Here is a 23974-nt window from a genome sequence, read left to right as displayed (position 1 = left end):
GTACCCATCAGCTGCCTCAAGAGTCCCACAGGCCAAAAAGGCCCAATAGGACTCCTTCAGCTTGACGGCATCCCTCACCGTTGGTGTCCACCAACGGGTTCGGGGATTGCCGCCACGACAGGCACCGACCACCTTACGGCCACAGCTACGGTCGGCCGTCTCAGCAATGGAGGCGCGGAACACGGTCCACTCGGACTCGATGTCCCCCGCCTCCCCCAGAACATGAGCAATGTTCTGTCGGAGGTGGGAGTTGAAACTCCTTCTGACAGGGGATTCTGCCAGACGTTCCCAGCAGACCCTCACAATACGTTTGGGCCTGCCACGTCGCACCGGCATCTTCCCCCACCATCGGAGCCAGGTGGTGATCAGTTGACAGCTCCGCCCCTCTCTTCACCCGAGTGTCCAAGACATGCGGCCGCAAGTCCGATGACACGACCACAAAGTCGATCATCGAACTGCGACCTAGGGTGTCCTGGTGCCAAGTGCACGTGTGGACACCCTTATGCTTGAACACGGTGTTCGTTATGGATAATCCGTGACGAGCACAGAAGTCCAATAACAGAACACCGCTCGGGTTCTGATCGGGGGGGCCGTTCCTCCCAATCACGCCCTTCCAGGTCTCACTGTCATTGCCCACGTGAGCATTGAAGTCCCCCAACAGAACAATGGAGTCCCCAGCGGGAACGCTCTCCAGCACCCCCTCCAAGGACTCCAAAAAGGGTGGGTACTCTGAACTGCTGTTTGGTGCATAGGCACAAACAACAGTCAGGACCCGTCTCCCCACCCGAAGGCGGAGGGAGGCTACCCTCTCGTCCACCGGGGTGAACCCCAACGTACAGGCGCCGAGCCGGGGGGGGCAATAAGTATACCCACACCTGCTCGGCACCTCTCACCATGGGCAACTCCAGAGTGGAAGAGAGTCCAACCCCTCTCGAGAGGACTAGTACCAGAGCCCAAGGTGTGTGTGGAGGCAAGTCCGACTATATCGAGTCGGAACTTCTCGACCTCACACACCAGCTCGGGCTCCTTCCCTGCCAGAGAGGTGACATTCCAAGTCCCTAGAGCCAGCTTCTGTAGCCGGGGATCGGATCGCCGCCAAGGTCCCCGCCTTCGGCCACCGCCCAGCTCACACTGCACCCATATGGAGTTTCAAGGACTCCAACATGGTGAGAAATAAGATTCGCTGGTTGATGAGATCAAGATAGAAATTGTTGGCCTTAATTCTAAGTAGTATGTGTGGAGAAAACCAGGCACTGCTCATCACCTGTCCAATACAGTCCCAACAGTGAAGCATGGTGGCGGCAGCATCATGCTGTGGGGGTATTTTTCACCTGCAGGGATAGGACGACTGGTTGCAATTGAAGGAAAGATGAATGCGGCCAAGTACAGGGATATCCTAGACGAAAACCTTCTCTCAGGACCTCAGACTGGGCCGAAGGTTCACCTTCCAACAAGACAATGGCCCTAAACACACAGCTAAAATAACGAAGGAGTGGCTTCAGAACAACTCCGTGACTGTTCTTGAATGGCCCAGCCAGAGCCCTGACTTAAACCCAATTGAGCATCTCTGGGGAGACCTAAAAATGGCTGTCCACCAACATTCACCATCCAACCTGACAGAACTGGAGAGGATCTGCAAGCAGGAATGGCAGAGGATGCCCAAATACAGGTGTGAAAAACTTGCATCATTGCCAAATAGACTCATGGCTTTATTAGCTCAAAAGGGTGCTTCTACTAAATACTGAGCAAAGGGTCTGAATACTTATGGCTGTGTGATATTTCAGTTTTTCTTTTTTAATAAATCTGCAAAAAGTTAAACCAATTCCGTTTTTTTTCTGTCAATATGGAGTGCTGTGTGTACATTAATGAGGGGGGGAAAATAACTTAAATGGTTTTAGCAAATGGCTGCAATATAACAAAGTGTGAAAAATTTAAGGGTGTCTGAATACTTTCCATACTCACTGTATATGCAGTCATATGTACCCCTGTCATATTGGAATGAAAGTGTAGGCTATACCTTTCTCATAACCTGCAGGTGGCGGTGGCATATTGGAATTAACTTGTACACCTTTCTCAGAACCTCTAGGGGCCGGTGGCATATTGGAATGAACGTGTACAGCTTTTTCCTAACCTCTAGATGGCGGCATACATTTATAAAATGTGAACCTTTTTTTTTTTTCCATCTTTCCTTATACCGATGTATAATGCGCACTAATTACGGTAGGTTTTTCCTCCAACATTTAATTGGTCTGATTGTTCGTGTGAGTTAGGGCATGTGCATTCAAGTGCAGCTCTTAAATGCATGCCACAGCATGTTAAAAAGGATTATAATGGTTTTAATGGCTGTAAACTTGTGTTTGTGCGTATGAGTGAGGAGTAGCAGGAGGAGCCCTGTTTTCTTGCTCTGTTACGGCACCTCTGATTCTGGTGAAACTTGAGTAACTTTTATGTCTGATTAACATGAATCTCACTCATCGTGGATGAGCAGCTCACAGGCTCACACGGAGAGACTTGCCACAGCCCCTCCCCTCTCACATGCAGTCTCTCTATTTAAACGCATATAACTTATTAATTCCTTAAAAAATGATAACTTGTTTTTTTTCAACACGGTTACATTAAATTTTATTGACAAAAGGCCCGAGAGAGGCTAACAACACTCCATCCATCCATTTTCGCTTATCCTCACTAGGGTCGCGGGAGTGCTGGAGCCTATCCCAGCTATCTTCGGGCAGGAGGTGGGGTACACCCTGAACTGGTTGCCAGCTAATCGCAGGGCACACATAAACAAACAACCATTCGCACTCACATTCACACCTACGGGCAATTTAGAGTCTTCAATCAACCTACCACGCAGGATGTGGGAGGAAACCGGAATACCCGGAGAAAATCCACACAGGCAGGGGGAGAACATGCAAACTCCACACATTGAACCCCGGTCCTCAGAACTGTGAGGCAGACGCTCTGACCAGTCGTCCACCGTGCCGTGCTAACAACAATAAATTTTTTAAATGAAATTTAAAATTTTTAAATTAAAAAAATCATAATTATTGACAAAGGGGTACCTTGGGCATCAAGGGAAAGAGGGCAGGTGCCCAGGTACCTAAAGCCCCAGCTAAAAAAGAATCAGAATCAGAAGAAGAATCAATTAATAAGATTAATAAACTCAACTGTAGGCATTGATTATTTCTCATACCACTAGTGGTAATCGTGCCACACTTTGAGAATAACTGACCAACCCCGATCTAGGATGTTTTACATTTAAAATAGTGTATTTTGCTTCTCCAACAAAGCTGTGCAAGAAACTGACTGCCCATTTCCTTTTCTCTGGTCGACTCTCTCTCTTTCTCTATCTCTCACTCGGTCTCACCCACACCCAGCCACACATAGGCAACCAGTTGCGACTTAGTATTTTATAATATATACGGTTGTCAATCAGTTTAAAGCATTGTGGCATTAAATAATTAATTTCTTTCATTATAAAACTGCTATTGTGAATTTTATGGTATGAAGTATTTCTGTCAAGTCATCGCCTGACCTTTATCTGTGGAGGGGACTTGGAACAGCTGAGGGGAGGAGCGTGTGTTTACAGAGTCCAAATGTGGGTCTGACTGTAGCACACACTGGGGGATAGGAAAACATAAACAAGTAGTTCAGCCAAATGGTACGTTCAGTGTACTAAAATACGACTGTTATTAGAGTCACAGTCATGGCTGATGAAGAAAATAACCAGGAACAACAAGCTCAAAAGTTAAGCTCTTCTGATGATCAAATTATTGTCAGAACGGAATTCATAGATTTGGCTTTGCCTGAAGAAGAGAAGACCTTGCCCCAAACTGAAGAACTATCTAACTGCCCTGGCTGCCAGTCAGTGGGAGTTTTGACTTTGCCTTGCAGCCACAAGCTATGTTTAAGTTGCATTGAACTGAGCCGGCAGGAAATGGGTCAGGATGGTTGCACAATCTGCCATGGATCCCAGCTGATGGATTCTGTCCTTCAAAGTCTGTTTGGTGCCCTGTTCCAAGGAGAGCCCAGGAGAGCTGGGGTCACACCACAAGCAGAAGCGATGACTTTCAGGGGGGTAGCAGAGGAGACTAAACCTTATGGTTTTGAGAAAGAGAAGCTGTGTGTGCAGCATGGAGAATTGTTCAGTGAGTTTTGCCTGGAAGACGAAGAGCTGCTGTGCCAAAAATGTCACATGGACAATCATGGACAGCACCAGTGTTGCTCCATTCAAGAGGCTGTTCTTGTCTGCAAGGTCTGATAAAAATAACCCTTTACTGCATCCTATTTGTTACGTAAAACTGCAACTGCAAATTATTGAATAAGATTGTTTTAGGTAATCGTACTCATCTGTCACATGTGCGATGTACAGCAACATGTGTTCTCTACATTTAGGAGTAGTGGGTGACAACCATTCAGATCTTCTATAAGCACAAAGCAAAAAGGGTTTTTGCGCTTTTTCTGAATCTGAAACATCTTTATTTGCCAAGTATGTCCAAAAAACACACAAGGAATTTGTCTCCGGTCGTTGGAGCCGCTCTAGTACGACAACAGAACACTTAGAGACAGAAAGACATTGACAAAAAAAAAAAAAAAACAGTTACTGAGCAGTAAAGGGTTGCTAGTTATCTGGTAATGCCGGTACATTTAAAAAAAAAATATTTTGACAATAGTGCAAAAAGATGCAGAGTCCTCTAGCACTTAGAGCAGTTCGAATGACTAATATTGCAATAGTCCGGTGCAATGACCATTGTGCAAAGGGCGCTGAGACTTCAAGGAGTGTATGCGGTTTAAAGTGACGAGTAGTGCGATAATCTGGGACAAAGTTGGTTGTGCAAATGTTACAGATACTCCTCAATCAGTGTGCAAATGGAGCAGATGCAACTCTGGCATGAGTGGCCAGTATATGCAAATAGTGCAGCATGGCGAGACAACTACAGTGAGTGCACGAGTAATACATAATTGGCCCCACAGAAATGTGACAACGAACTCAAGTCAAAAAATTGCCAGCATGTTGTAATGGAATTGTAGGTTAGGTGTTTAAGAAGTTGATTGCAAGAGGGAAGAAGCTGTTGGAATGTCTACTAGTTCTAGTTTGCATTGATCGGTAGCGCCTACCTGAGGGAAGGAGCTGGAAAAGCTGGTGACCGGGGTGGGGAGGGTCCGAGAGGATTTTGCACGCCCTTGTCTTAGTTCTGGCAGCGTGCAAGTCCTCAATGGTGGGTAGGGGGGTACCGACAATCCTTTCAGCAGTTTTGATTGTCCGTTGCAGTCGGAATTTGTCCTTTTTGTAGCTCTTGTATAACTGTTGAACATTTGGAGAAGGACCGCAGACATACAATGAAATTGAAAGTGTGGGAAATGGAGGTATTAGTGGAAGACAAAAACATATTACTGAGTTACAGAAAACTAAATCTATCGCTTTGATAAGTTTTGGGAAGCCAGCAATTGCAAAAGCCAGGTTTTGTTTGATTTAACTCATCCCAAGTGCATGGCTGTTGGATGAATTCGTCGATCCTGCATAATATTGGGAAAGCAGATATGAAAGTAATGCTCTGGGAGAGGCCAGCACCAATGGTCACCGTTCGCTGAAAAGACTGAGACGCAAGGAAACTCAGAGATGATAGAGGTTTTGTTTTGCCATGGGTGTATGGCATGAACAGGGGTGTAGCACTGAATTCTGAGCCCCTGTATATGAGCCCCCTGAAGAGCTCCTCACTCCGCCCTACATCCACATTTGCCGCCCCACACACTAAAAACTCTTGTCTATCCTGTAGTTGTTTTACTGTGATTTGCCAATTGTGTTGTTTTACGTTTGAGCTCACAGTATTGGATAACAAAAGACACCTTTATTTATGGCTCACAAAGTAGACTACAATGACCACAACTATTAAAATTTCCTTCCAATTGGTTAGTTCAATAATTTCCAACGCTATTGTAAAATAAATGTACTAGGCCCTTTGAAAATTTAGTTAATGGCAAAGGCCAGGGTATTTCATTTTAACATTTGGGCTGAACTAACCTTTCTTGGAAAAAAACAACAACCTTGTAAACATTTGGCTGCCTACTTTTAGCTTTCTTCAACAGACCCCAGTGCATGGGTCCCTGGTACACCATTCCTCTTTGTGACTGACTAAGTCAGCCCAAAGATCAACTCATTTTTCTCACAGACCACACTATTGTTATGGTTTTCTTTAGGGAACCGTTATGAACAAACCCTTATTCTAATGAAGCTGGGACACTACACTGTGTAAAACATACATAAAAATAGAATACAATGATTTAAAAAACCTTTTCAACTCCTATATTCGATTGAATACACTACAAAGACCAGATAATGTTCAAACTGATAAAGGTTATTGTTTTTTTTTCTTGAAATATGCTCTCATTTTAAATTTGTTGCCTGCAACACATTCTAAAAAAAAGCTGGGACGGGCAACAAAAGACTGGGAAAGTTGAATAATGCTAAAAAAAAAACAAACACCTGTTTGGAACATCCCACAGGTGGACAGGTTAATTGGAAACAGTTGAGTGTCATGATTGGGTATAAAATGAGCATCCCCGAAAGGCTAAGTTGTTCAAAAGCATCACTGTGTCCTTTATACAAGTGTAGGGTTGTCAGACCTGTTGACGCGCAGGCTACAACATTGGTACGTTTTCATTCATAAAGCCATCTTGGGTCTGCTTCCTTCACACCTGCAGAACTACATCTGCTGGTAAAATTCTGGGAGTTATGGTCCTCGATCCCAGGCTCTCATATTTTAATAATACCCAAGATCCGCACTGAGCTAGGGAAACATTGATTTAAATATGCAGCTCCTTCCTCATGGGATTAACTTTAGCAACATTTGAAACTTAACACGTTGGTCTCATTGAACACTGAAAGGACTTTTAAGCAGCTTCGAGGCTGAAACATAAGGCTTTCGATGTTTCATTTAATTTGGTTTTAAAGAGTTTGTGAATCTGCGGATTGTTGTATTATGAGATTGTTTTAATGTTTTTAGCTTGTGCTGTCAAACCTGTTTTATGTGTTGTTGTGTATCCAGGACACTCTTGTAAAAGAGAATTTTAATCTCAATGAGGTTTTCATGGATAAATAAAGGTTAAATAACAATAAAAAAAACAAGCAAGGATGTAATGAGGTTCACCACTTTGTGAACCACTGCGTGAGCAAATAGTCAAACAGTTTATGAACAACGTTTTTTTACATACAATTGCAAGGAATTTAGGGATTTCATTATCTACAGTCCATAATATAATCAAAAGATTCTGAGAATCTGGAGAAATCACTGCATGTTAGCGGCAAGGCTGAAAACCAACATTTAATGCACGTGACCTTCGATCACTCAGGTGCCACTGTATTAAAAACCGGCATCATTGTGTGAAGGGTATTGCCATGTGGGCTAAGGAACACTTCAGAAAACCATTGTCAGTTAAGACAGTTTGTTGCAACATCTACAAATACAAATAAAAACTCAACCATGCAAAGCAAAAGCCCTAATCAGCAACACCCAGAAATCCCGCTGGCTTCTCTGGGCCCGAACTCATCTGAGATGGACTAACGCAAAGTGGAAAAATGTGTTGCGCTCTGACGAGTCCTCATTTCAAATTATTTTTGGAAATCATGGATGTCGTGTCCTCCAGCCCAAAGAGGAAAAGGACCATCCGGATTGTTATCAGCACTAATTTTAAAAGCCAGCATCTGTGATTTTATGGGGGTGTGTTAGTGCCCATGGCATGGGTAACTTTGACAGCAGTAAAGGCACCATCAATGCTGAACAGTAGATACAGGTTTTGAAACAACATATGCTGCATTCTAAGCAATGTCTTTTTCAAAGACGTCCCTGCTTATTTCAGCAGGAGAATGCCAAGCCACATTCTGCACGTTACAACAGCGTGGCTTCGTAGTAAAAGACTGCGGGTACTCGACTGGCCTGCCTGCAGTCCAGACCAGTCTCCCATTGAAAATGTGTGGCACATTATGAAGCGTAAAATGCGACAATGGAGACCCCGGACTGTTGAACAGCTGAAGCTGTACATCAAGCAAGAATGGGAAAGAATTCTACCTACAAAGCTTCAACAATTAGTGTCCTCAGTTCCCTAACACTTATTGAGTGTTATTAAAAGGAAAAGTGATGGAAAACCAGTGGAAAACATGCCCGTCCCAGCTTTTTTTGGTACGTGCTGCAGGCATGAAATTCAAAATGAATGAATATTTGTCCCCCACAAATAAAGTTGATCAGTTTTAAACGGTGGGGCTGAAGTGCAAAACACATGTAGCGTATATTGGTTTCGGATGAAACGTAATTAATTTAGGAGAAAAAAAAAAACGCACGAAGGAGCGCCTGCCAGTTTAGCTTGATTTTCCGTTTAATGTCATAATCAAAATATTTTAGTCTCAAAAAGGTGCACCACTTATCTTTTTATATGTGTAAAACGGAACGAAAAACCTCAATCAATCTCCGTTATCGAGAAAGCTGCTACATTTATGAAATACGAGTCCTCAATGAGAGCGGTTTCACTATTAAACTCAAAACACACAATACAACAAGAAGTGGAATTGTATCGAAAATTTAACTCTGGAGAACTCAAGAACCCCTTTCTTCTTTGGAAAATTATGAACTATGCATTAAATAACTGCTATATGTTCACTGAACACCAAAATATCCAGTTTTTATTCCCTAATTTAGGATTAGGGCCAAATTTGACACATTGGGCTTTCGGCGTATCATTTCAAAGAATCACAATAACAAAGACTGTCAATGCAAACTATTTTAATTTTAGGAAAATAATCAGTCAACCACACAGCTACATTTGTTGCATGTTTCAAATGGATTTCAAATGTACAAACACACTTTGGCCAATGGAAACAAGAACAAGGCCAAAATCACAACTGGAAAAAAAATCTCTGAACAGATTTGCTCATCCACAAATCTGTTCTGCTAGAGCTCACTCTACACATTATGGTAGTCTTTGAAACTATTTCTTTATTTTTTGATGCAGAGAGAAACTGCACATTTTTCACAGTGCATTTCAGTTTTGAGGTCCTTGCACACAGCACATCGACGGCGATTTCCTCCTTGACAGACCAGTGGGCGATTTGGTCAGTACTACCGAGGTAACTTCGTAAAATACATTATTCAAATGAATTTATTATTATATTATTACATTTAAGGCTTTCGCCAAATACAGGACTTTCACTATTCTCCATCTACAAAGTCACTCAAAGAACCAAAGAGTCATTTTTGACCTGACATTTTTTAACCCATACAGCCAGAGGTTCAGTTTTGGCCCATCGTTTTTTTAACTTGCTCAATGGTGCTAATTTAGCCAAAAAGAATACAAAACGTACTTCTAGGCATTCTGCAAGCTAATACGAAATAGATGATCAAAAAATACACAATTTTACCAACCGCTGGTTTGCTGAGAAGATGATTTTGTTTGGGTAGGTTTCCAGCTCAACAAATCAGCATGTGGTCAGCCATCTTGTCACTACCACTCTGGCTAATGTCAGTTTAATATACATCCACTAGATGTCTCTATGCAGGGGCCAGAAGTGGCACTCTGGCTTTTGACGTTAAATTTGACAATTTTGTTTCCATTTTGTGTAGCAGCAATTCACAGCAGCCAAATTTTACCCTGTCGGTTCTCCAGGGTCTAATTATATCTAAAGGGAAAACTACAGGGAAACAATACAGGGTAATCTAACTACAAAAAGTAAACACTAATAATGGTAACAGAAAGAAACTAGGCATACGAAAAGGGAGGAGTACATCGTGTGTGGTTGGAATAAAAATATGCACGTGGAATGAGTTGAGTCATAGCGAGAGAGAGAGAAAAGTCGGGATTTGTGCGAAGATAGTATTTTCCCCAAAATTATAAGGTACTAATCTTGTACATTCTTGTACGTTTGCAGTGCTGTACTCACGACCGTGTATAGGTTGGTCCCTGGGTTGATCTGATTGCCTAGTGGTGACCCAGGTAGGCCGGGAAGCCAAGTCTCCCTCTCAGGTTCGCGTTGACTGAACCGCATGTTCGAACAAAGAAAAGGGGAGGGGCGGCAGCACATCGGAGCCGTGCTTAGGTAACTCTCAGAATGAAGGACAGGAGCCAAGAAGCAAGAATGAACAAAAAGCCAGGAGGAGGCAGGAGTGAAAGGTTAAATACACAGGGGGCGTGTCTAAGGGAAGGAGAAACTGGAAAAGACCACACCCATAAGCTTGAATTTCACCTACAGTTTGACCCATAAAGATGGGTGTAAAAATCATATATTAATCTAAAATACTCCCAACTTTGTACTCTTACTCATAGATCAAGCATATAGAATGATGGTCTAAACTTTAGTCTTGGCAATTCAACTCCTTATTGTTCAATTTTACAAACTGTATGGCTTCAAATCAAAATGATCAGTTTTCAAAGTCTCGCAGATGGACCAATAAAGCTGACAGAAAGACACAGATATCAAGGCATACATTTAGAATATTTATCTCAATGGTATTACACCAGAACAACAATGAGCAATTTTGATTTGCTTTTGCGGGCCACATAAAAGGATGTGACGGGCCAGATCTGGCCCCCTGGCCACCAGTTTTACACCTGTGATGTCCAGGGTTGAAAGGATTAAACACACTACTATACTGTGAAGTATAAAAACAATGGTGAACGGACTCTTCTCTTGTGATGGGGACAAATGAACTGGGGCATTGGAACGACTCAGGCAAAAATCGGCATGCCATATGAAGCCTCAATTAGAAGCCTCATGACAAAGGAGCCCTTGGTTTGTGCATTTCGTCATTGGTTCATTCAACGTGTTGCTTCCTCAGAGCACTCGAAACCCTTTTTTGGGTGGTGTTGCTTTTTATAGTGAGCTGTCAGTTAGTGGGTGAGTGTATATATATATATATACATATATATATATATATATATATATATATATATATATATATATATATATATATATATATATATATATATATATATGCTGGATGTTGTGGGGATCTCTTGGTTGACACGCCTCTGCAACATCGCGTGGACATCGGGGACAGTGCCTCTGGATTTGCAGACTAGGGTGGTGATCCCCCTTTTTAAGAAGGGGGACCAGAGGGTTTTTTCCAACTGCAGAGGGATCACACTCCTCAGCCTCCCTGGTAAGGTCTACTCAGTGGTTCTGGAGAGGAGGGTCCGTCAGGAAGTTGAATCTCAGATTCAGGAGTAGTGTGGTTTTCGGCCTGGCTGTGGAACAGTGGATCAGCTCTACTCCCTCAATAGGGTCATTGAGGGTGCATGGGAGTATGCCTAACGAGTCTACATGTGTTTTGTGTGTGGACTTGGAGAAAGTGTTAGACCGTGTCCCTTGGGGAGTCCTATGTGGGGTCCTCTGGGAGTATGGGGTACCGGGCTGTGCGGTCCCTGTATGACTGGTGTCAGAGTTTGGTCCACATTGCCGGCAGTAAGTCGGATTTGTTTCCAGTAAGAGTTGGACTCCGCCAAGGCTGCCCTTTGTCTCCGATTCTGTTCATTACCTTTATGGACAGGATTTCTAGGCACAGCCGGGGTGTTGGGCGTTCGATGACATCAGTCGATGGTGGGGTTCTGATGGCTTCATCAAGCCGTGATCTCCAACTCTCGCTGGAACGGTTCACAGCCGAGTGTGAAGTGGCTGGTATGAAAATCAGCACCTCCAAATCTGAGGCCATGGTCCTCAGTCGGAAAAGGGTGCAGTGCCCTCTCTGGGAGGAGATCCTGTCGCAAGTGGAAGTATCTCGGGGTCTTGTTCACGAGTGAACGAAGAATGCAGCGGGCGATCGACAGGTTGATCGGTGCTTCGTCTGCAGTGATGCGGACTCTGTATTGGTCTATCATGGAGAAGAAGGAACTGAGCCGAAAGGCAAAGCTCTCGATTTACCGTCAATCTACGTTCCTACCCTCACCAATGGCCACAAGCTGTGGTTCGTGACCGAAACAACAAAATTGTGGATATTGCGGCCGAAATTTGTTCCCTCCGCAGGGTCTCTGGCTGAGATAGGGTGAGAAGCTTGGTTATCTTGGCTCAGAGTCAAGCCACTGCTCTGTGCCTCGGGCATCTGGTTAATATGCCTCCCAGATGCCTCCATGATGAGGCTGTTCCTGGCACATCCAACTGAGAGGAGACCACGGGAACGACCCAGGACACGCTGGAAAGACTACATCTCTTGGTTGGCCTGGGAACGCCTCGGGATCCCCCCAGAAACATCATAGTACTAGTTATATGTAACACTACCTTTCCTAAATGTAGCGTTACATATCACTAGTACTATGTACTAGTACCATGACCATCACTGGTTGTACGAAAGTGACGATCAAACTGCAGTGTGTCAGTAACAGAAGGTTGCAGAATGGTTGCACAATGCAGATCGGTCATCAAAAATATTAACACACCTACCTTGATCTTTTGTCTGTAGAAGCTGCTACGATCAACCATCAGAGATGTCCAGGAGCAGCTGGAGAATATATCTGCCATCAAACAAAGATGGGAGGACACAGTGACTCACATCATGGTATATTTGCAGGAATTATATTTTTCACACTTTGCTCGGTAACAAACTCACAAACCCAAGGCGCCATGTTTACAGAAGTAAATATGGCCCCTCGCGTAGGTCTTGTCATGACGCAATTGTGGCAATTTTAAGGATTTTGTGCAACTGGAACCAACATCTGTTCCAAAGCATCTTTTTTTCGCCACTGTCTATTTTCTGCTCCGTCAGTTGTTGCTTCTGTGCGGTGTCTGTTTTGTCAAACAATTGGGAAATTTGTCGCCTATTGATTACATACAGGTCAGAGGAGCGCGATGTGAGCATCCATACTTTACTCACATGGGATACATTACCGATTTATATCCAAACAGGCCTGGGTGAGTTGTGAAAAAATCAGAATTCTACTGTTCACATTGACATAAAAAACATCAGATAAATGTCACATTGGGCAAAAAAAAATTGTAATTGACCTGTACTGTGAACATAGCCTATAAAAGCACTGGGGACAGGAAATTAAGTTTTCCCAGCTTTTGTCGAACAGTCTTCTTGATGTGTGTGAGGAAGTTAAATACCTAGATCATGTCATATCTGAGGACTGGATGGATGACAAGGACGTCGATCTACACCGTTTTAAAATATATTCCCTAGCTAACATGTTGATTAGGAGGTTTTTATGTGCTTTGATGTTGTTAGGTGTTCACTGTTCAGGACCAAGATAACACTTTTATACAGTGCTCAATTGTGGTCCAACTTCAATAAATTGAGTATGCAGAGGCTTAAAGTGGCCTACACAGATGGACTGAGGTTGCTACTTTGAGTCCCAAGATGACATAGTGCCATTCAATTGTTTGTGTCCACTAGTGTGCCAAAGTGTGAGGCACTATGAAGAGAGCTGATGTTTAGTTTTTTTGTGTCAACTGGACAAGTCAGAGAACCATATAATAGAAGCCCGAGTCAGCCCAATGAAAAGCTGCTATAGATTTACCTCTAAACTTAGAAGACATTGGTGCAATAGTGAGTATACATTTTTAAATATGGATGGTTCCCTCCTGGAAGCCGTCACCTTATCATGGTGGTGGGGTTTGTGTGTCCTGATGAGCTAAGTTGTATGGGGCTTTATGCCCCTGGCAGGGTCACCCATGACAAACAGGTCCTAGGTCAGGGACCAGACAAAGCACGGCTCAAAGACCCCTTATGATGACGACAAACTATGGACTCAGTTTTCCATTGACCGGACGTGGGTCACCTCCGGAGCCAGGCCTGGAGGTGGGGCTCAAAGGCGAGTGCCTGGTGCCCGGGCCTGCACCCACGGTGAGAGGCTGAGCAGGTGTGGGTATACTTATTATACCTGGTGGTGAGTTGGCTCTGATGGTGAAGGAAGATGCCGGTCCGACCTGGCAGGCCCAAACGTATTGTGAGGGTCTGCCGGGAACGTCTGACAGAATCCCCTGTCAGAAGGAGTTTCAACTCCCACCTCCGACAGAACTTTGTTCATGTTCAGTGGGAGGCAGGACATCGAGTTCGAGTGGACCATGTTCCGTGCCTCCATTGCTGATGCGGCCGACGGGAGCTATGGCCGTAAGGCGTTCGGTGCCTGTCGTGGCGGCAATACCCGAACCCGATGGTAGACACCAATGGTGAGGGATGCCGTCAAGCTGAAGAAGGAGTCCTATTGGACCTTTTTGGCCTGTGGGCCTCCTGAGGCAGCTGATGGGTACCGGCTGGCCAAGCGGAATGCAGCTTTGGTGGTAGCTGAAGCAAAAACTCGGGTATGGGAGGAGTTTGGTGAGGCCATGGAGAAAGATTTCCGGACGGCTTTGAGGAAATTCTGGTCTACCATCTGGCGTCTCAGGAGGGGGAAGCAGTGCACCATCAACACTGTGTATAGTGGGGATGGGGTGTTGTTGACCTCGACTCGGGACATTGTGAGCCGGTGGGGAGAATACTTTGAAGACCTCCTCAATTCCACCGACACGCCTTCCCATGAGGAAGGTTATGTTTTTTTTAATGATAGTGCTTTTCTGAAATGCTTGACTGTTTTATTTGAATACCATTAAAATAAAATGTGTTTCGCCTGGCCTTTCATGTTTTCTTTAAAGAATTGTACCCGTCTTACAAATACTCCCTGCGTATGTCACGGTGCGAAGTCAGATGTGAGTTGGATTGGACCCAAGAGCAGACTGAGGCGCAGGCAGTAGATTTAGAATGGTTTATTGTCGATTGGCACAGGGTAAAGATATCCAAGCCTGTGGTGGTGGGCTGTCGGGAACAAGGAGCGAGCAGGAAGCTGGAACGTGAGCAGGTGGTGTGGCTTGGTGACGTGGCTGGAGCAGACAATGAGGCGGGGAGGGCACGGAAGGTACACTGGAGACAGGAGAGAACAAAATCGGTGGGTACAGATGCGTGTCATCGGATAATTACTAGCATACCACAGAAACCTGGAAGTCCGAGCGCCGGCCAATGAGTCACAGACAAGTGTCAATACTCAGGCGAAGGTTTGCTGGACTTGACAGGCTTAAATATAGGCAGTAATCATGCTGCTTGAAGACAGGTGCGCTGCACAGGTGATGCTAATTGCTGGGGAGGCAGAGGGGGAGAGGGAGAGTCAAAGCGCAAGCCACCACGCAAGCTCCAAAAGAGGAACTGCAGGGCATGAATCATGACAGTACCCCCCTCTCAACGACGCCTCCAATCGTCCTACCAGGCTTCCCAGGGCGGGTGGCATAGAAGTCCCTAATAAGGGAGTTGTCCAAAATAAGTTTGTGTGAAATCCATGATCATTGTTCAGGGCCATATCCCTCCCAGTCCACCAAGGCGGTACGGCCAGAGGGTACGGGTAAGGGTAACGGTACTGGTGGAGACCGGCTTAAGCAGAGATGTTGCATGGATCTTGAGGGATTGGGGGAGTTTTAATTGAACCGAAGTGGCATTAATGAGTTTGGTGATATGGAATGGACCAATGCAGCGAGGAGCGAGCTCACGGGATTCCGTTTGGAATGGAAGGTCACGGGAGGAGAGCCAAACCATCTGACTCACCTTGTATTCCGGAGTAGGAGATCGTTGAAGATCTGACAGCCGCTTATTTTTCTCCGTCAACCGAGTTAAAGCACCCCTGACGTTCTTCCACACAGACTGAACCCGTCGAAGATGCGCCCTCAATGCAGGAACCGCTACTGTATGCTCTTGATCTTTAAACAATGGAGGTAGAAAACCGTAACATGCCATAAAGGGAGTCATAACTGTGGCGGAGCTGGTGAGGGAGTTGTGGGCATATCCCACCCACGGGAGGAAGGTGCACCAGTAGGCAGGATGGCGAGCAGCGACGTAACGAAGAGCGGATTTCAGGTTTTGATTTGCCTGCTCCGTCTGGCCGTTGGTTTGGGGTGGTAACCAGAAGACAAACTGGCTGCTGCGCCCACTGCCTTGCAGAATTCTTTCCAGACCTGGGATGAGAACTGAGGACCCCGGTCCAATACAATGTCAACAGGGATACCATGAAGTCTGAACACATGGAGGACAAGAAGGTTAGCAGTCTCAAAGGCAGGGGGCAATTTGAGAAGAGGTACATAGTGAACACACTTAGAGAACGGGTCAATAATGGTGAGGATGACGGTGTAACCTTGAGATGGGGGTAGGCCGGTGATGAAGTCCAGGGAGATGTGGGACCAAGGGCGACTCGGAATGGGTAAGGGGCTCAGCAGACCATCTGGAGGTTGATGCAACGCTTTACCTCAGGCACAGACGGAACAGGCTAGGACAAACTTGACTAGGCTGGGCTATCAGAAGTGTTGCTGAATGAAATGGATGGTGCGGGTGGTGCTGAAATGAGAGGTGAGCTTGAAATTGTGGGCCCACTGAAGGACGTCAGCGCGTGCGGAATTAGGTACGAACAGTCGGTTAGGAGGTCCGGTCTTGGGATCCGGGTGAGTCTTCTGAGCCTCTTTAACCAGCTGTTCGTCTTCCAAGTGGCTGATCCTACGAAACACGAGGAAGAGAGGATGGATTCTGGTTATGCTGGACTGGAGGGGGGTGCATACATACGGGAGAGGGCATCAGGCTTGCCATTGCATGAGCCAGGGCGGAAGGAGAGGCAGAATTTGAACCGACTGAGAAATAAAACCCAGCGAGCTTGCCGGGGATTAAGACACTTGGCGGAAGGGAGATAAACCAGGTTCTTGTGGTCAGTCCATATAATAAAGGGTGTAACCGTCCCCTCCAACCAGTGCATCCATTCCTCCAGGGCCCAAACGATGGCTAGCAGCTCATGGTTCCCGACGTCATTGTTTTGGCAAATCTTTGTCTAACAGAATAAGTGAGGAAGCAATCTTCCCGTTGTGGGTTTTTATTACAAAAAAGAAAGAAAAGTCTTTGCAAAGAGAGGAAAAGGTACAAGTCTTACGAGTTGTCACCCCTTACTGCAGCCCAGACAAAAAATATCCTTTGTTATATCGAAGTGGGAGAGAGACAGAGAAAGAAAACAAAACAACTGTCTGTGTCCAGCTGCACTCAACTTATCTTTAGCAGCTAGTCGTCACAACATAGCTCGGAACAATTAGTACGCACAGTATGTCACAACATAAAAATAAAGCCTGTGAAGGTTGTCTCAAATTAATAGAAGTAATATTTGATGTATATATTAAACATACATTTTTCAACACTGCTCCCCCCTTTTGATTATATTATTCTATTATTAATCACATAAAAAAAGGAAAATTACTAAACAGTATTACATCCTAACTACCTAAATGTTAACACTAAATAATCAAAACATTAAAAGTGAATCAAAATAATACAACAGTATAATATCCATCCATCCATTTTCTGAGCCGCTTCTCCTCACTAGGGTTGCGGGTGTGCTGGAGCCCATCCCAGCCTTCATCGGGCAGGAGGCTGGGTACACCCTGAACTGGTTGCCAGCCAATCGCAATTTAGAGTCGTCAATTAACCTTGTTGTAAGTCAGTCATAAAACAAAGTTAGACTGAAGAATATGAATCATGGTCATCATTTAAGTCGTCATTGTCTCCAAAGCAGTCGGATTGAGGGAAGAGGTCAGGAAAATGATCGTCAGAGACTGAATAGGGAAATCGTGTATTGTGAACAAACGCTGTGTCAATCATGTGAGAGACAAGAGATTTTATGAAAGGGACCAAACAACAGGACATGAAAAAGAGAACAAGCAAACCGATACAAACCATAAGTGCAAAGCGTTACTCAAGCTTGCCATCCAAGTCCAGTGAACCAGTTTGGATCGAGCACCTCCTCGCGAGCAATGACATTGCGAAGTGTAGTGAGGTTTTTAATGCCACTGGCTATGTGCCTGTATCGCCAGCGTTGTCAGGAATGTATGCGCAACAGGTTTGGTTCAAGAGAGTACAAACCCCACCTTGAGAAGTCCATAGTAGAGCAACTGTCATGCGGTTTTGGAGGGCTACTTCACGTTAATATCTACACGTGAAGGCTACACGTGCAGGCTCAAGAATGAAAACACCTAACCTACAATTCTATTGCAACATGCTGGCAATTTTTTTGACTTGAGTTTGTTGTCACATTTCTGTGGGGCCAATTATATATTACTCGTGCACTCACTGTAGTAGTATTGCCACGCTGCACTATTTGCATATCTGTTGTTGACCAATCCTGGCCACTCATGCCAGAGTAGAATCTGCTCCATTTGCACACTGACTGAGGAGTATGTGCAACATTTGCACAATCAACATTGTCCCAGATTATCGCGCTACTCGTCACTTTAAACTGCATACACTCCTTGAAGTCTTGGCGCCCTTTGCACAATGGTCATTGCACCAGACTATTGCTATATTAGTCATTCGAACTGCTCTAAGTGCTAGAGGACTCTGCATCTTTTGCACAATTGTCAAAAAAAAAAAAAAAAAAAACGTACCGGCATTACCAGATAACTATTAACCCTTTATTGCTCAGTAACTGTTTTTTTGTCAATGTCTTTATGTCTCAAAAGTGTTCTCTGTCAATAGACTGTCTGTTGTCGTACTAGAGCAGCTCCAACTACCGGAGACAAATTCCTTGTGTTTTTTGGACATACTTGGCAAATAAAGATGATTCTGATTCTGATTCTGTGGGTCACAAGGAGGATTGGAAAGGCCCCAGCCAGTGTTGATGTCTCCACTTTTTCCGCCAGAAGTTTTTAATCAGCACGAAATTACTGGGTTTGATGTCATGCAGAGGTCCGTCAGCCAGCCTTAGGAGTACTGATTGGACTTGTTTCCTGAAATTGATTAGTCGATAATGTGCAATACCTGAACGATTTGTTTGCCCATTGGCAGATCTGGCTTTGGTAGACCTGAATGGATCCGGTCCAATGGAGTGCCTGCAAAAACTATCTCAAAAAAGGATAGCGGGCATACGCATCCTCATATATACCTAATTTAATTGACTTCACAGTATTTATTTGCGGGTGGTAGTTATCATGTGTTCTGAGGTCAAATTGAAATCTGTCAGAAAGCTGTTGTCAGAGAAAAGCTTTCGAAGAATTGTCATAAAATGTTTAAAATAATTTTGGTCAATTGTACTCCTACCACTTACTTCAATTCTTACTTTAACATGTCTAACATATCTAGACAGTATTTTGTAAGTTGATTGTTATTTCATTGTATACATTATTGGTATAGTGTCAATTTGGTCCAACCCAATATCCATTATCAACTGTGAGACTGATAATCAAAACATTACGAAACGTAAATACATAAAAGGTGCTCTAGACACATCATAAAAATTTGGGTGGAATAAAATCTCCAACTAGGTACTTTTCCTTTCCCCAAAAAACTTGTGTCTGTGTCAGCACAAGGTCATGTAAATAACAAGTGAAGGGTTTTAAGTAGTCTGGAAATCAAAGGACTTTCTGTCATGGCCCTGTGTTTCAAGTTGTTTTTCTTTATGTTGCAGTGTCTGGGTGGGCGTGGACATCATCAGTGTCTGGGTGGGCGTGGACATCATCAGCCTTTTTAGGGGGCACCGTGACAGTGTGTGCGCGTCGGAATATTCACTCGTTTTTGCCCCGTGTTTGCCGCCGTTCTGACCGCTGTACAAATTTAGGCTCAATACCACACGGACCGTTTGTCGTGTCTCCCTGCGTTATCTGTTTTTGATTCTCTCTGGTTGTGAGTTCCTTTAGTTTCGTATGTCTCGCCATCACATGCTCTGCCATATAATTAAAATTGTTCGGACCTCTGACCTGGAGTCGATTTTGTGGGATCTGCCCTTACGGCATTGCCGTTCGTGACAGAATATTCCGACCAGAAATGGATCCCACAAACTCTGACTCTTTTCGCCACGCGTTGGCAAGTCAGGGACATTTGGTACGTAGACACGAGACATCGTTACACGAGCTCAGGGAGGCAATTACAGTGTTAACGACCCATCTTAGTACACTGAGTTCTCGGGTTGATCAGGTGTGTGCACTTGGATTACCTCGGGTTCTGGCAAGAGCACCCGCCACCAACACGGTGGCCGTGGTGCCACCCGCCAGGGAAGCTTGTCTCCCAAATCCAACTCGTTATGCTGGGGAGCTCGGCGGCTGCGGTCAATTTATTTATCAATGTACCCTAGTATTTGACCAACAACCGGTCACGTATGCCCAGGATAAAACGAAGGTGGCTTTTATAATGAGTCTACTTACGGGTCAGGCGGCATCGTGGGCGATGGCGGTCAGCAGCGCCAACCCAGCGTTACGTTCCTCCTTCCCGGCATTCGTATCTGAACTGAGGAGAGTTTTTGATCACCCCGTCAAGGGCAAGGAAGCCGGTAGTCGGTTGTTGGACCATTCCCAGGGGGACTTGTCAGTAGCCGAATACTCCATTTCGTTCCGCATCCTGGCAGCAGAGAGTGGATTCGACGATGTTGCGTTGAGCGGCATTTTTCGTCGGGGACTCTGTCCTGCCGTCAAAGATGAGTTTGCGGCCCGGGACGAGACCACTAATTTGGAGGAGTTGATCGGACTAGCCATTAGACTGGACAATCGACTGAGGGAACGGCAGCTCGAGCGGGCGGATGAACGGCGCATTTTTTTTGAGTCCGCTTCCCCGGGACATTCTTCGTCCGCCATGGAAGACGCCGCCTGTGTTCCCCCATCCACCTCGGCGTCGACGAGGGAGCCAGCCCTGGCCGTGGAGGAGCCGATGCAACTCGGCGGGGGGTGACTGGCGGAGACGGAACGTCGGAGATGCATGAGAGCGGGGGCGTGTCTGTACTGCGGCCGACCAGGACACAAGGTATCCACCTGCATGGCAAGACCTTCACGGGGAAGTGACGCTACGCGTTCCAAGCAGAGCGGCCAGGTGGTGGTGACAGCACCTTCTTCCTCCGGAAAGAACGTCTCATCGTGTGAGTATTTTGATGAAGACTTGGTACCCGGTGAATTGAGAATTGGATCGAACAAGAGACTACAATTGCCGGGCGAAGTATCGGGATTTGGCGGCAGTGTGAAGGTTTCCGCGTTAATTGACTCCGGAGCTGATGAGTGTTTTGTGGACTCCTGTGTGATAGAGACTCTAAATTGTCCACTGTACAGATTTAGCAAACCGAGAAAAGTTCTTGATTTGGATGGGCGTCTCCTGGCGGTTACAACACACATTACGGCTCCACTGTGTTTCAAGCTCTCGGGTAACCACATCGAATCGCTGCGATTTTTTGTAATGCCCTGTCAATCTGCTCCAGTTGTGCTGGGATTAACGTGGTTAAAACTTCATAATCCAGATATTAATTGGGATCAACTACAGATTGTGAATTTGAGCCTATTTTGTCATTCTCATTGTCTGCAGTCTGCCATGTTGACTACCACCCCCCGTGTTCAAGACGAGCACATCGATTTGGCTAAAGTACCGACTGAGTACCATGATTTGCAACTAGTGTTCAGTAAGGATCGCGCCCAGTCTTTGCCTCTGCATCGTCCATACGACTGTTCCGTAGAGTTGATTCCCGAGGCTCCACTACCATGTGCAAGGCTGTATCAGATTTCCAAGCCTGAGCAAGAGGCATTAAAGAATTATATTTCCACTTCGCTAGCTGCTGGGTTGATTCGTCCCTCATCTTCGCCAGTGGGCGGCGGATTTTTTTTTATCGATAAAAAGGACGGGACCCTGCGACCCTGTGTCGATTTCCGGGGTCTTAACGACATCACGATACAAAATAAGTATCCTCTCCCGCTGTTGGACTCGGCGTTTGCCCCTTTACAGTCTGCAAAGGTGTTCACAAAATTAGATCTGCGAAATGCCTATCACCTGGTGCAGATGAAGGAGGGAGATGAGTGGAAGACTGCGTTCAATACTCCATTAGGTCATTTTGAGTACTTAGTCATGCCTTTTGGACTCACTAATGCACCCGCTGTGTTTCAGTGTCTTATTAATGATGTGCTCCGGGACATGATAAATGTATTCTGTTTTGTGTACTTGGACGACATCTTAATCTTTTCCCGTGATGTACGTGAACATCGCCAACATGTCCGCATGGTGTTGCAGCGCTTGATGGAAAACCGTCTTTACGTCAAGGCTGAGAAGTGTGAGTTCCATGCGGAGTCGGTACAGTTTTTGGGGTTCATTGTGGAGAAGGGCCAGCTTCGGGCCGATCCAGCCAAGATCCAGGCTGTGGTTGATTGGCCAACTCCAACATCTAGGAAGCAGTTGCAGAGGTTTTTGGGTTTTGCTAATTTTTATAGGCGATTTATCCGTGATTACAGCCTTAAAGTCGACCAGAGGCTGCACCCCTGCGCTTTCTTCTCTAGGCGCCTGAGCCCTGCAGAGGCCAATTACGATGTGGGAAATAGAGAGTTGCTGGCCATTGTCCTGGCACTGCAGGATTGGAGGCATTGGGTGGAGGGTACGAAGGAACCTTTTCAAGTTTTCACCGACCACAAGAACCTGTCTTACCTCCGGACTGCTAAAAGACTCAACCCCCGTCAAGCACGTTGGGCCCTGTTCCTTACCCGTTTCGACTTCATCATCACTTACCGCCCTGGGTTGAAGAACGGCAAACCTGACGCCTTGTCTAGGCTGCATGGCCCGGCTGCTGTTCAGCCTGTTGTGGAGACCCTTCTACCTGGGACCCGGGTGGTGGGAGCGCTTCAGTGGGAGGTTGAGAAGAAGGTGGAGGAGGCGGGTAGGGACGTCCAGGCCCCGGGAGGTGTTCCTGATGGCAAATTCTTTGTTCCGGTCGTTTTACGTCCAGAGGTGTTGAAGTGGGGACACACTTCTAGAGTCGCTTGCCATCCTGGGGTCAGTCGGACACTTTTCCTCATTTCCCAACGGTTCTGGTGGCAGGGACTACCCAGGGACGTTAAAGAATATGTTTCGGCATGCTCAGTGTGTGCCCGTAGCAAGATGTCCCATCGTCCTCCAGCTGGTCTTCTTCGTCCACTGCCCATTCCTTCCCGCCCCTGGTCCCACCTTGGACTTCATCACGGGCCTTCCGCTGTCTGGAGGGAACTCAGTCATCCTGAGTGTTGTCGACAGATTTTCCAAGATGGCCCATTTCGTTGCTCTGCCGAAGCTGCCGTCCTCCTTTGAGACTGTTAAGCTCCTTGTCGACCATGTCTTCCGAGTTCATGGTATTCCTGCTGATCTGGTGTCTGACAGGGGGCCGCAGTTCGTCTCTCGGGTCTGGAGGTTGTTCTGCAAAGCGCTGGGGGCGTCCTCCAGTCGTTCATCCGGTTTCCACCCGCAGACCAACGGCCAGGCTGAGAGGGCGAATCAAGATGTGGAGGCTGCTCTTCGCTGTGTTTGCCATCAGCACCCCTCCTCATGGTCTTCTCACCTGCCTTGGGTGGAATATACGCATAACACCCTCGTTTGCTCTGCTACTGGACGGTCGCCATTCATGACTGCATACGGTTACCAGCCGCCGTTGTTCCCTTCTCAGGAGAGGGAGGTGGTCGTCCCGTCTGTACAGGTCCATCTCCGAAGGGCTCATCGGGTGTGGCGGGATGCAAGGGCGGCCTTGTCCCGTACTGAAGCTCGCAACAGGCACTTAGCTGATCGTCATCGGATCTCAGCTCCTCCCTACCGTCCTGGTGAGAAGGTCTGGTTGTCCACACGAGATTTGCATTTGGACGGGGGTTCTAAAAAACTGGGTCCTCGGTATATTGGTCCTTTCGAAATTGACTCTGTTGTTAACCCGGTGGCAGTTAAACTTCAGCTCCCTCCCACCATGAAAGTTCACCCAGTATTCCATGTCTCCTTGCTCAAACCGGTTTCCTCCAGCCCCCTGTGTCCTCCAGCGGTGCTTCCTCCTCCTCCTCCTCCGCGGATGGTTGATGGTGAGCCAGTGTACACGGTGGGTGAACTATTGGATTCCAGAAGAAGGGGCAGGGGTGTGCAGTATTTGGTCGACTGGGAGGGTTACGGCCCTGAGGAGCGTTCCTGGGTTCCCCGCTCTTGGATCCTAGATCCGTCCCTTCTCCGGGCCTTCCACTCTCTCCACCAGGAGGCGTCCTTTG

General features: G+C 46.1%; 1 protein-coding gene across 4 annotated transcripts in view; it reads left to right on the top strand.

Annotated features, from left to right (window-relative positions):
- Positions 1-3636: 3636 nt before the first annotated feature.
- Positions 3637-23974, top strand: part of LOC133488143 (E3 ubiquitin-protein ligase TRIM35-like) — a 47337-nt gene continuing 26999 nt past the window's right edge. For 3 of the 4 annotated variants that reach the window (XM_061795672.1, XM_061795674.1, XM_061795675.1), the window contains exons 1-2: positions 3637-4255; positions 12441-12536. In XM_061795672.1, the coding sequence (XP_061651656.1) occupies positions 3707-4255; positions 12441-12536 (645 nt within the window). In that variant the 5' untranslated portion in view covers positions 3637-3706. The remainder of the gene's footprint in view (positions 4256-12440; positions 12537-23974) is intronic. The other variant, XM_061795673.1, reaches the window with a different exon arrangement.

This window comes from Phyllopteryx taeniolatus, chromosome 13 (genome assembly GCF_024500385.1).
Source record: "Phyllopteryx taeniolatus isolate TA_2022b chromosome 13, UOR_Ptae_1.2, whole genome shotgun sequence".
Lineage (NCBI taxonomy): Eukaryota > Metazoa > Chordata > Actinopteri > Syngnathiformes > Syngnathidae > Phyllopteryx > Phyllopteryx taeniolatus.
The sequence above is the reverse complement of the archived record's forward strand: the minus strand, read 5'-3'. Positions and strand labels throughout refer to the sequence as shown.